The sequence below is a fragment of the Bufo bufo genome, chromosome 7, assembly GCF_905171765.1.
Source record: "Bufo bufo chromosome 7, aBufBuf1.1, whole genome shotgun sequence".
Taxonomy (NCBI): domain Eukaryota; kingdom Metazoa; phylum Chordata; class Amphibia; order Anura; family Bufonidae; genus Bufo; species Bufo bufo.
Window position 1 is genome coordinate 230,973,280 of NC_053395.1, and position 12,488 is coordinate 230,985,767.

Genomic DNA, 12,488 nt, shown 5'->3' on the forward strand with positions numbered 1-12,488 from the left:
TTATCAATGGCAGGGTCAATGCAGCTAGCTATCAGGAGATTTTGGCGCACTTCATGCTTCCATCTGCTGCAAAGCTTTATGGAGATGAAGATTTCATTTTTCAGCACGACCTGGCACCTGCTCACAGTGCCAAAACCAGTGGTAAATGGTTTACTGACCATGGTATTACTGTGCTCAATTGGCCTGCCAACTCTCCTGACCTGAACCCCATAGAGAATCTGCGGGATATTGGGAAGAGAAAGTTGAGAGACGCAAGACCCAACACTCTGGATGAGCTTAAAGAGGACCTTTCACCTGTATAAACTATGTTAACGGAGTATGCTGACATATAGAGCGGCGCCCGGGGATCTCACTGCACTTACTATTATCCCCGGGCGCCGCTCCGTTCTCCCGTTATAGGCTCCGGTACCTTTGCTTCTTAAGTTATAGTAGGCGGGTCTTCTCTTGTCCTGTGGGCGTCTCCTTCTCCTAGGCTGCAGCGCTGGCCAATCGCAGCGCACAGCTCACAGCCTGGGAGGTTTTTTCTCCGAGGCTGTGAGCTGTGCGCTGCGATTGGCCAGCGCTGCAGCCTAGGAGAAGGAGACGCCCACAGTACAAGAGAAGACACCGCCTACTATAACTTAAGAAGCAAAGGTAACGGAGCCTATAACGGGAGAACGGAGCGGCGCCCGGGGATAATAGTAAGTGCAGTGAGATCCCCGGGCGCCGCTCTACATGGCAGCATACTCAGTTAACATCGTTTATACAGGTGAAAGGTCCTCTTTAAGGCCGCTGCCGAAGCATCCTGGGCCTCCATAACACCTCAGCAGTGCCACAGGCTGATTGCCTCCATGCCGCATTGAAGCAGTCATTTCTGCAAAAGGATTCCCGACCAAGTATTGAGTGCAGAACTGAACTTAATTTTTTTGAAGGTTGACTTTTCATGAGCTGTATGCCAAAATCATCAATATTAAAACAAGAAAAGGCTTGAACTACTTCAGTTGTGTGTAATGAATCTAAAATATATGAAAGTCTAATGTTTATCAGTACATTACAGAAAATAATGAACTTTATCACAATATGCAAATTTTTTGAGAAGAACCTGTATACTGCCTCTATTGGGGGTGTACTGGTTAGGTGGAGGTACTATAAAGTACTGGGGGCACATGGACATCCTAGTCTACATCCATAGGCATTAGTATGGAGTTGCTCCCCTTTCCTGGTCTGGGAAGGCTTTCTACTACATTCTGGAGAGGGTCTTTTGGGAGGGAATTTTTGCCTATTCATAAACACGTGAACTCAGCGATGGAGCGGCTTCCCAATACTTTTCTCCATAGCGTGTATATCCTGGTTAGGCCTCTGGCACACAAACTTTTTTTTTTCCCCGTTTACGTTCCGTTTCCGTCCAAAGATAGAACATGTCCTATTATTGTCCGCATAACTAACTGTAATGTTGGAGATTTAAACCTTGGTGCTTAATACCCTTTGTCGCCAATAATAGTCCATTCTTACCCGGGCTGCAGCGGGTCCTATTATAACAGCAGGACGCACGCGTTCTCCAGTCGCCCCGGCAGCTTATGATCGATGGCTGCGTTCACTCTCTCAAGAAACTGATCATTTATGACTTGGGTCTTATTGGAGACTTCAAGCAATTTTCCCAGTTTCGGTCCATGTATGAAATCTTCCTCCTCAGCGAGAATGACCTGTTTACTTCTTCTCCGACACCTGACAGTTTAATGGGGATTTTGCACTAATTGAGTCACTCCGTCCGCTTCCTGCCACCCAATTATCCAGGGTCCGTCTCCATGGAAATTCGCTGCAAGGAGGACGAGGAGGAAAGTCAGGATCTCGGAAGCAGCAGAGATTATCTATCCTCCTCTTGGGGCTACATACAATGTCACCCCTCCCCTGAAGACATTTTCAACATCAGCTGGAGGATCCGACTGTCACAGCTTCACAGTCCAGACCGAGCTGAACGGCACAGAATCTCCTCCTGTCCGTATCTGCGCCCAGCTCTGTCAATCCTCAACATGTGGATGATGTGCAGTGGGATTTTTGCCGCCATGTTAAGCCCGGCAGAAGCCATTCAGGGTACGATTTTAGTGCTGGGACGCAGCAGACGTTCTCACCATCTCTTACAGACTGTAGCAGGTTTTTGCTGTATTCATTTTTACCCTCTACCTTTAAAGATCTTCCAGGGTCTTGGTGTCACCGTCACATCTGGAGGGGTTGAATCGTTTTTACAGGGCAGATCTAGTGCACAATCACCACTGCATTACTCACATCTGTCTGAAGCTTCCTAGTGTGCGCCAGAAATCTCACCTGTCCCGCATGCACATCATCAAAAGAAAACTTCCATAAACTTATTGCAATTTAGTTCCTGAACAGTTCACATGTAACAGATTTCTTGCAGAAATTCATGTTCTTGCTGATGAATGGATTCTTCAGTTGCACTGGATCTGCCTGGTGTGAACAGATCTCGGCGGTAGTCTGCAGATTAGGGACATCTTCTATGTGCATCCTGTATTTTTCTCACTCCCGTGCACAGATTGGGCTATTACACCATAAATACAGACGAGGATCTGAGCGCCTGGATCTCCGAAAAAGCCAACACCGGATGTGCAGAGTTCTGTAAAAATGGAAATGCAGCAGCTTTATCACATCCCCTGGAGGACGTATTCTCCATAGCAGTGACTGATCAGCGGTTCCTGTCGCCGCTGCTGCTCTCCCATTATGGGATAGCAGCCACAGGGACCAGTCCCCTGAATGAAAAACTCCACACATAAACATAAATTGAATTTATTCTAAAGCAAACTCAGGATTTTTTTTTCTTTTCTCCTTGTTTCTTTTATAGCAAATTCTAATCACATACAGGTTAATGCAACAAAAGAAAAAAAAAATAATGGGGGAAAAACATCTGTACAATCGTCATGATACCCGGGAAACGTGAACAATCCAGATATTATAAATACAGAGCTATAATCCATGCACATTAACCCCATGTACTCCTCCGTTCTGCACTGTAAATGGTGGTGGTGCTGCAGCCTCCCCCGAGGTGCAATGGTGACCCTGCCGGGCAGAATACGCAGGGTGTGATGCTTATCAGGGGGACAAGTGATAATCGGACAATGGAGCTGGGATCGGACAGGCTGTTAGTAGGCAACGTCCAGAGCGCCACACTCTGACCACGAGCTGGGACACATGCTGCGACCACTCCGCAATACTAAGAGACTACAAGGTGGGATTTGGTTTGAAAGCTGCTTTGTTTTCTTATCTTTCTGCGTGGAGTTTGTTACTTTTCATTAGTTATAAAGCGCGGTGGTTCCGGCTCTCACAAACGGCTGGAGGTCGGAGCCGTTGACAAGCCGTTGGTTATGTTATCAGTGAAGCTGCATTCAGCTGGAAGAAAAAGAAGAGGCCACAAAAGAAAAATAAATCCTTCCAAGTAATGTTTAATTTATTAGACCGACAGCCACTTCTGACAAGTACGCAGGAGCGCGGAGGCTGAGGGGCTCGGCCGCCACACTTACACCTTAACAGTCAATAAGGATCAAGCAGAGCACTCCAAAACTGAAGGCCGAGGTGCACTCCACCTGCGTGGTGGTGGTGGGGGGGGGGGGGGGCACCTGGCGTAACAACAGGCCACGAAGATACATATACAAATTGCCCGGAGCACTGGTGGAGTAGATCAGGTTCAGGAGAGCTGATCCACGCCTTCCATTACAGCATCATACATACAGGGCAGGCGCCTCAACCTCACGAGGAACATGTGGAGCTTCCTATTTACAGGGTGATTAAATATCTTATAAATAAAGGAACAAAGTAAAGAACCAAAAACTGCCTCACGTGATGAGCAGATGGATGCACAAGATGGCGGCACAGTGAGAACAGAGGTGACTAAACTGCGGCGGGAGGAGCCGAGTCGGGGCTTTATGCATGGTGACCGAGGTTCATCCGCTGCCAGTCCTCATAGGAGACACCATCTCATGCATCATCTGTAGCTCTGCCCCTGCAGCCGCCATCTTGTGAGGTCTACACAGGAGAAAGACTTGGACTAAGACTTAAAACGACGACTCTTCTACTGGAAGGAGTCGGAGCTTCCTCCGCAATGCGCAGCTTCACTCACAGCGAAAGGTCGAGAATGTAAAAAGAAACAAAAAAAAAAAAAAACGCCCTGACAACTCTCGTCACCACTGAGATTAAGTTAAAAAAAAAAAAAACCTTTAAAAGCTTTGACGCTTGCATCACGCTGGACAGACGTTTTACTGAAACAATAAAATGGCGCCTTCACTGCTGAACTCTCCTGTGCACACAAGATGGCACAGACGCACGCGCTGAGGACATCTAATTAAGGTCTTGTCCAGTCGCTGAATGTGAAATTGTTTTAATGTGTTTCGCTGACCCTCACCGCGTCACCAGCTCCCTCTGCGGATACGGCGCCAGTAAAACGAGCACCGAGTATTTACAAAATAAAACAGCAGAAAGAAAGACAGGAAAGAGAAGAGATGCAAACCATCAGCGCCTGCAGCGTCTAACGCCAACGCTGAGCGGCGGTTTTCCTTGGAGGAATTCATCACTGGATCCGGAATCTCTACATTCAATTTATGAAGGAAGAAGAAGCGGAGAATTCATATACATTTTAAATAAAATACTGATTGCATCAACCCTCGAGAGGCGCAGCTGATGGCGTCTTCGTTCGCCGCTCTGAATTGGGCAGTTTTTTATTTGTTTTAGGAAGTTTCAGCAAATGGAAAAGAGAAACGGCATTTTCTGGACAAATAAAAGCCCTTCAGCGCTGGAGCCCTGGGAGCCTCGCCGGCTTCTCCAGTGGTGAAGTCGTCAATTCTATTAGTGTTAGTTGTGGCCGCCATCGGACACGTCCTGCGCACGGAAGGTGCTGGCGCACGCTCAGATGCCACTTTCTAGAAGCCGCCCCAGGACAGAACGATGCCACTAACTGTGTGTGGAGACGTCGGAGGACGAGCTGCTATTGCTGTTCGTGGTCTGCGCCCTTTTAATGTACAAGTTCAGAAGTTTCATCTGAGGGAAACAAAAAGAAAATAAATAATAAACTTGTCACCTGATGAGACGGCAGTCCGCGAGCGAACGTCCCTGAACAGCGGACTGTCTGCAGGACCTGACCAGGATGTGGGAATTCCCAGAATTTAGGACCCTCCTAGCTCTGCACTTTCCTCCGTCACAGAACGCCCACAGCGCAAACAATATGGCATCCTGTGCGTGTTCTGGCGGCTGCTCGAGTTTATGGACCAGGAGACGTCAGCACTAGAAGAGTCCGCACCTCGACGTTAAGACTATGTCAGAGGTCACCGCTGTTGTGTGAACAAGGCCAGAACGATCGCTGTGATCGCCAGGGATGTCCCCCACACACCGGTGAGGGGTGTAAGCACTGTTACCCCATAATGAGGCAGGACGCCCCCATCTTACCTTGCTGCCTGTGAGCTGCGCCAGGTAAGGTTTCAGTTCCTCTCCAATCACAGAATAAATGGCTACCAGACAGAAGACGCTCGCTTTACGGACGCTGCTCTCCGTGTTGTCATAGCCCTGCAGAGAGAATAAAGCCTCAGTAACCATGGAGGACAAAGCTAACCTAGCGCAGAGAGGAAACGAGGAGACCTCATGGGGGGCACCTGTAATAAGCCGGGGATGATATCCTGCAGGATCTGATGCAGCGACTCCTTTGAGATGCGCTCAATGACTTTAGTCTGCATTTTGATGGCGGCGAGGTTGATGGGGTAGTCGGCCGTCTGGATGATGGGACACAGGACCTTGATGCACTGCTCCGGATGGATAGAGCTCGCCAGGGTGGAGGCAGCTTCTTCTGCTGCTCTGACAACCTGAAACACACAGCAGTCAAATACTGACAACCTGATAGCATCTGCACAGACGGACGTCATTCTCACGGACTCCCTCAATATATGGCAGCATTAACCGTTTACATCCAGAGGCCGAACTGTGAGCTAAATACATCAGCATCACAGATCTCTCTCCTGTCCTGCTACTTTGCTACAACGTATCAGTGCAGGTGAAATGTTTGGCTTAAACTGGATTCAGCTGTAACAGACCCTCAGCAGTGAGAGGTTTTACATGAAATCTGAAATGACTCTAGACACTCTGAGACGCTGGATGGTGTTCACATAACTGGAATATGGTGTACATTATATCATGTCTGCACCGATGACATCATAGGCTCTCGAATCTGTGCCGTGCATTCGCTCTAATCATCCCGCAGAGCCGTCATGTATACAGCCCATAAACCTTTACAGAAGACGTTGGCGATGCCATTCCTGCCGCTGGAGCAGAATCTGCTGAGATGTCTGGTCCTGCTGATTGATGGGGGTAGTAGTGCCTGTGACCAGAAGCAGTGAGCGTCTACAATGAAGGCTTTATGATAATGGAGGATGCCGATCCTTCTGCTGGATCGGATACTGGTTTCACTATGGATCAGGCTTGTTGGGCCGGTACCTAGGAATGTGGTGCTTATAAGGGGCTTCCGGTAACTGGTTTCCCTGGACATGACTGGGTGTTGCAGTTCGCACCGCAGATGCCCAGGTCGCAACGTGGAAGACTTCTCATGTTTTCTGGGAAAAGGTAATACCCGAAGGCTGCAGTTACTGACAGCGGCACAAAGATGGAGGAACTGCTGGAGAGACGGATCCGAAAGTCTTATTATAAGGAATGACAGTAAATGCGGGGCCGCGACCCCTGACTATGAGCGAAGCCGGGGAGCTGGGAGCCTCTTGTTCGGACTCCAGTGTCAGCTTCTGGTCTATGAAGCTCTTGAGCTGTAGGGTGAGAGAAGATGGGTGGGGGGGCAGTAATCTACATCATACACTGACAGCCCCTCCCCCGTCTTCTCTGACTCCTGGGGCGGGTCGCTGTGCACCCAGCTGTATGGACCGGAGACCACTCTGCAGTCCTGTGTCCCCCCCAGCTGAGGACCAGCTTCCTGTGTGCAGCCTGAGGGTAATGTATTCCGGAGCGGCTCTCGCTCATTAGTCGCGTTGGCTGCGTCCACAGGAATGTACCTGTAAATATTAACCCGCACTGCGCTCCCCCCAGACGTGCAGCACAGACTAGGGCTCAGGGGGAAAAAGAGAGCAGAACGTACACACACTGTACCCGTCACGTACACACACTGTACCCGTCACGTACACACACTGTACCCGTCACGTACACACACTGTACCCGTCACGTACACACACTGTACCCGTCACGTACACACACTGTACCCGTCACGTACACACACTGTACCCGTCACGTGCACACACTGTACCCGTCACGTGCACACACTGTACCCGTCACGTGCACACACTGTACCCGTCACGTACATACACTGTACCCGTCACGTACATACACTGTACCCGTCACGTACATACACTGTACCCGTCACGTACATACACTGTACCCGTCACGTACACACACTGTACCCGTCACGTACACACACTGTACCCGTCACGTACACACACTGTACCCGTCACGTACACACACTGTACCCGTCACGTACACACACTGTACCCTAGTGCACACGTAGATCAGGAAGGATCCGTATAGGGCATTTAGTCCCTACTCCTCAGCAGGAGGTTCCTGCAGGTGGACTCCGATTGATGACCATATTCAGCACCCCGGCTGTGGGGGGACACATGCGCCCCCAATACACTCCGCTCAGATATGTGCAGCTACAGCCCGGGATGGCACAGTTTCTCTAGGAAGCGCCCTTGGCGAGGAGTCAAACCATCCAACGAGCGATGCCAGAACACAATGTCTCCTGGAATCTTATCAGCAAATCTAACAAACCTCTGACTGTTCGCCTGTGACGCTGCATGTATAACCTGCCAGAGCGAGCGGCGGAGAGAAGGTGAGAGACGGGCGGTGTACGCACCACCGCGGAATTAGCGGTACAAACCAGAAATCACCCCGGGGAGCGGTCCAGGAGATCAGCCCACAATGGGGGTGGTAGTACTGAAAGCAGCGACATGCAGCAGTCTTAGTTGACTAAGATGAATCATTATACAAGGACGTTTATTAGAGACTCGCCATCGTCAAAAGTGTTGCTTGCTGTTAGTGAATGGAAATGTCAGGGTGTAAACCCAGATGCCGAAAATCTGTTCTTGCCTAGTCCTGCTCACAGTGGATGGGTCGTTACAATGCATTAGTGCAAGTCTGCAAGGATAATGTGTAAGGACGACGAGGTGGGGACAGGATCTCAGCCTCTGGGTGAGGGTAGATATTTCCATTCACATAGATGGTGCAGAGTTTCTGAACAAGTACTTTCTATGCCCCTATGATCCCACCGTGGACGCCGCTCTGAGGTTTCTGCCTCCCTTTTATTCTCTGCACAGGCTGTGACTTTACCTCTTTGTGAGAATCCTTGTGCGCCTCCAGCGTCTTCATGATCGTCAGCTCTGCGTAGTTTTTAAACCTCGCCGGTTGGTTCCGCAGGATTTCCCGGAGAACTCTTAACGCCAAAGCTCGAATCGCGTGCTGAGAAATGAAAAAGAAATCTGTGAGAAGACGAAATGTCGCTTGAAAATGGAGAACTGAATCAATGGCCGGAAGTCAGAGAATAACCAGGCCTCTGCTAATCGTGCTGCACACATGTGAATGTCAAGATCGCAGCTTGCTGTCAGTGAATAGAAACAAGCATTCACATTCTGGAGGCAACCTATCCTAGTCTGTACAACTTCCATTCCATTGACAGAAAATTAATAAGATGAGCAATTAGGAAGTTACAAAACATTTGAATCTGTAACCACCATGTTTACAGAAGCCTGGACACGGGCCCTTTAAAGGGACTACTCCGAGGTCCACGCGGCTCCTACTCTAATGGGGTGATGTCCATGAGAAACTCTTACGTCTTTGTCTCCCAGAGTCTCCAGGAGGAGGAGGAGGATGGTTTTGAAATGCTCTTCCCAGACCCCCAGGTTGTCCTCTCGTGTGATCTTCAGCAGCTCGCACAGCGCGCCTTTCCTCTCCTCCACCCGCTCGTTGTGATTGGACAGTTCCTTTAACAGGTCGGCGACCAGGTCAGAGTGGTCAATAGAAACTGCAGGGCAGAAGGAAAACGTATCGGCGCATAAATTACTGAGAGAGAACCACAGAGAATCCACCGACACATCAGACGCAACAAACCATCTCGTAGCTGGTCCATGTCGTCGTCAAACACGGCTTCCTTCAGGGCGGTCTTGTCATAACTGTTGATGGAGTCGGAGTAGGGATAGGGGCTGTAGTCTCGCCCACGTGGCCCAGTAAACGCTCGAGGCGGCTGGGTGTTTAGCAATGAAGTCTTGTTGTCGAGCGCCATCCGACCGCCTTCAACCATGTCCGATCCGCTACGGAGGTCACTGACAGGAGACGCCATTCCAGCCTCACGGGAGACCTCGGGGGAAGGGAAGGAATCGTGTCAGTCTACACCTCTTTGCCTGGGTGGCTGGAGGGCCGGGAGCTGGCTCCTTTAGATGACAAGGATCACACTGTCCCAGACATCGCTCACTGCTCGTAGATCTTACCAGATCGCCGTCCTTCCTTGGATCCCTCTTCAACGGCTCGTTGAGATCCTCTTGGCTGCGGAAGCTGAATTTCTCTATGGCTTCAGTGACTCCTCGGAGGGAACTGTAGATTTCATCAGAATTCAGGTTTTCAGTGTCATAATCCAGCAAACTGCAGATGAGAAAACCCAAGAAAAACTAATGAAGGCGCTGACAAATATCACACTCCAGCATGGCGGCATCGAGAGGAGAAGCCGAGACCGGCGATGTGCGGCCGATGGACAGGCAGAGGATCCAGCGACTGCCCTCATCATCAGCCTCGACCGGCATTTTCCGGAGAGAACATGCCGGCCACCAATATGAGCAGCGCTCCGTGTGCTGGGGCACCAGGACAACTCCTCCCTCTTAGGATGATGACAAGGGATGCCTCCTCCCACCTCCCTGTCCACCAGGACGACGCCTCCTCCCACCTCCCTGTCCACCAGGACGACGCCTCCTCCCACCTCCCTGTCCACCAGGACGACGCCTCCTCCCACCTCCCTGTCCACCAGGACGACGCCTCCTCCCACCTCCCTGTCCACCAGGACGACGCCTCCTCCCACCTCCCTCTCCACCAGGATGACGCACCTTACTCCCCCCACGATGATGCCTCATCCCACCTTACTCCACCCAAGATGATGCCTTATGTCACCTGACTGCCCCCAGGATGACCCCTCATCCCACCTGCCTTACCACAGGATGACACTTCCTCCCACCTGCCTCCACCCCAGGATTACGCCTCCCACCTCTCTCAGGACAACCACTGCCACCTTCCTCCCCGACAACTGCTCTTCCCACTTGACAACAGGACAATGACACCTCTTATCATTACCTCGGGGAGAGGCCACCGTGAGAACAGTTAGTTGGAGACGTTAAGGGACTTGACCGGCTGCTTGAATGTCGGGAGGGGGTTCGGCCCATTGTGTTGCTTGGGGAGCCCTAAAATCAGAAAGAGATGATTATTATGCGTCATCAACCAAACACAGAAAAACCTTCAACCGGGAGGACCCCACGGCCTGACCCTCGCCCAGAGGATTTCCCAGCTTCTCACAGGTCAACATCTGGACTAACAGCAAAGAATGTCTAGACTGGATCTGACATATTAGGCTTGTATTGTCCAGTATGTGTACTCCGACAGCAAGCACAGATCTTGAAATAGACAAATAGAAACCTACAGAACTTTTCACTATTCAATAATGAAGCTCCATTTCCGTTTAGCTGGGCTGTCAGTACTCGCTAGGTTGGGGGGGAGTTCTGGCTGGGTGAGGGGTGCTCTGGGCCGCAGTACTCGCTGGATGGGGACGATCTAGGCTGGCAATAATTGCTAGGTTGGGCGGGATGGAGCTCTGGGCTAGCAGTTCTTGCTGGGGAGGAGGGGGGGCCCTGGGGCGGCAGTTCTTGCTGGGGAGGAGGGGATGCCCTGGGGTAGCAACTCTATCTCTAGTTGGGTGTGGGGCGCTTTCGGCCGGCAGTTCTTGCTGCATGGGGCAGGGGGAGATGCTCTCCGTAGTACTGCAGTAATTTCAGTCATCCACATGATTCTCAAGGAATCCATAGCATGGGAGGCGTGAGGCACCACACACTGAGCGCGGAGCTCCTACCATGCTGCTGTTGCTGGAGTTCTTCAGATGGTTGTGCAGTAGTTTGGTGGCGCCGTCCTGGAAGGTTTTCGGCAGCGCTCCCAGTAACATGGTGAACTCCGGTGTGTTCAGCTCAAACAGAGAGATCAGGACAATCTGTGCCGCCTAAAATGAGAAAAGAGTCAGGAAGATGAAGAAGGGATCACTGGGGGCCACGCAAGACACACAGGGGCCACAATCTACATCAGGAAGAGGTCCTGGATACAGAGACAAGAGTGAAAGTTCTGGATATAGCGAGCGGAGACCACACAGTGACCACATTCACATCGCCACCTCTCGGGGGTCAGGAATATGAGGCCAGGGTGACACACACTCCTTTCATTGAAGGACCGTACCCAACCAAGGACCACGAGCAGACTGGGGGACCGTACCCAACCAAGGACCACAAGCAGACTGGGGGACCGTACACAACCAAGGACCACAAGCAGACTGGGGGACCGTACCCAACCAAGGACCACAAGCAGACTGGGGGACCGTACCCAACCAAGGACCACAAGCAGACTGGGGGACCGTACCCAACCAAGGACCACAAGCAGACTGGGGGACCGTACACAACCAAGGACCACAAGCAGACTGGGGGCCCGTACACAACCAAGGACCACAAGCAGACTGGGGGACCGTACACAACCAAGGACCACAAGCAGACTGGGGGATCGTACACAACCAAGGACCACAAGCAGACTGGGGGCCCGTACACAACCAAGGACCACAAGCAGACTGGGGGCCCGTACACAACCAAGGACCACAAGCAGACTGGGGGCCCGTACACAACCAAGGACCACAAGCAGACTGGGGGCCCGTACACAACCAAGGACCACAAGCAGACTGGGGGACCGTACACAACCAAGGACCACAAGCAGACTGGGAGACCGTACACAACAAGGGACCGCGAGCAGACAGAGGGACCGTACACAACAAGGGACTGTAGATGAGGCACGCTGGGCGATCAGACATTATCAGAGATCACTCTTGGCTCCCGTCGCCTCCGAGTTTTTGGTTTCTCTTGATCACTATATTTATCATCTCTGTGAGGGGGGGGGGGGGGGTAGACCATTCATTGCAAGTCACGTCAGTCCAAAATCATTAGCGGCATAATTTGCCCCAGTAAAATTGGCGAGGGCAACTGGTGAGAACTGTGCCTTTAATCTATGCAATTTCTGCCAAAACCAGACAAGCTCTCAATAACTGGGTCAATAACGTCCCAGATATATTGAAGACACATACAGCGGCCATCCCGTCCTCGTCTGTGGAGTGGCCGCTCAGGATCCATTGGACGGATGCAGTGCACGGTAGTATTCAGCGCTCCACTCCTGTATCGGTTCTA

At 51.2% G+C, this 12,488-nt stretch overlaps 1 protein-coding gene across 6 annotated transcripts in view; it reads right to left on the minus strand.

Annotated features, from left to right (window-relative positions):
- Positions 1-3,418: 3,418 nt before the first annotated feature.
- CLASP1 (cytoplasmic linker associated protein 1) overlaps positions 3,419-12,488 on the minus strand; it is a 122,879-nt gene continuing 113,809 nt past the window's right edge. For all 6 annotated transcript variants that reach the window (XM_040440823.1, XM_040440822.1, XM_040440819.1 and 3 more), the window contains 9 exons: positions 11,126-11,269; positions 10,357-10,463; positions 9,507-9,657; positions 9,130-9,376; positions 8,853-9,043; positions 8,353-8,481; positions 5,628-5,834; positions 5,425-5,541; positions 3,419-5,019 (listed from right to left, as the gene is read on the minus strand). In XM_040440823.1, coding sequence (XP_040296757.1) covers positions 4,933-5,019; positions 5,425-5,541; positions 5,628-5,834; positions 8,353-8,481; positions 8,853-9,043; positions 9,130-9,376; positions 9,507-9,657; positions 10,357-10,463; positions 11,126-11,269 — 1,380 coding nt within the window. In that variant the 3' untranslated portion in view covers positions 3,419-4,932. The remainder of the gene's footprint in view (positions 5,020-5,424; positions 5,542-5,627; positions 5,835-8,352; positions 8,482-8,852; positions 9,044-9,129; positions 9,377-9,506; positions 9,658-10,356; positions 10,464-11,125; positions 11,270-12,488) is intronic.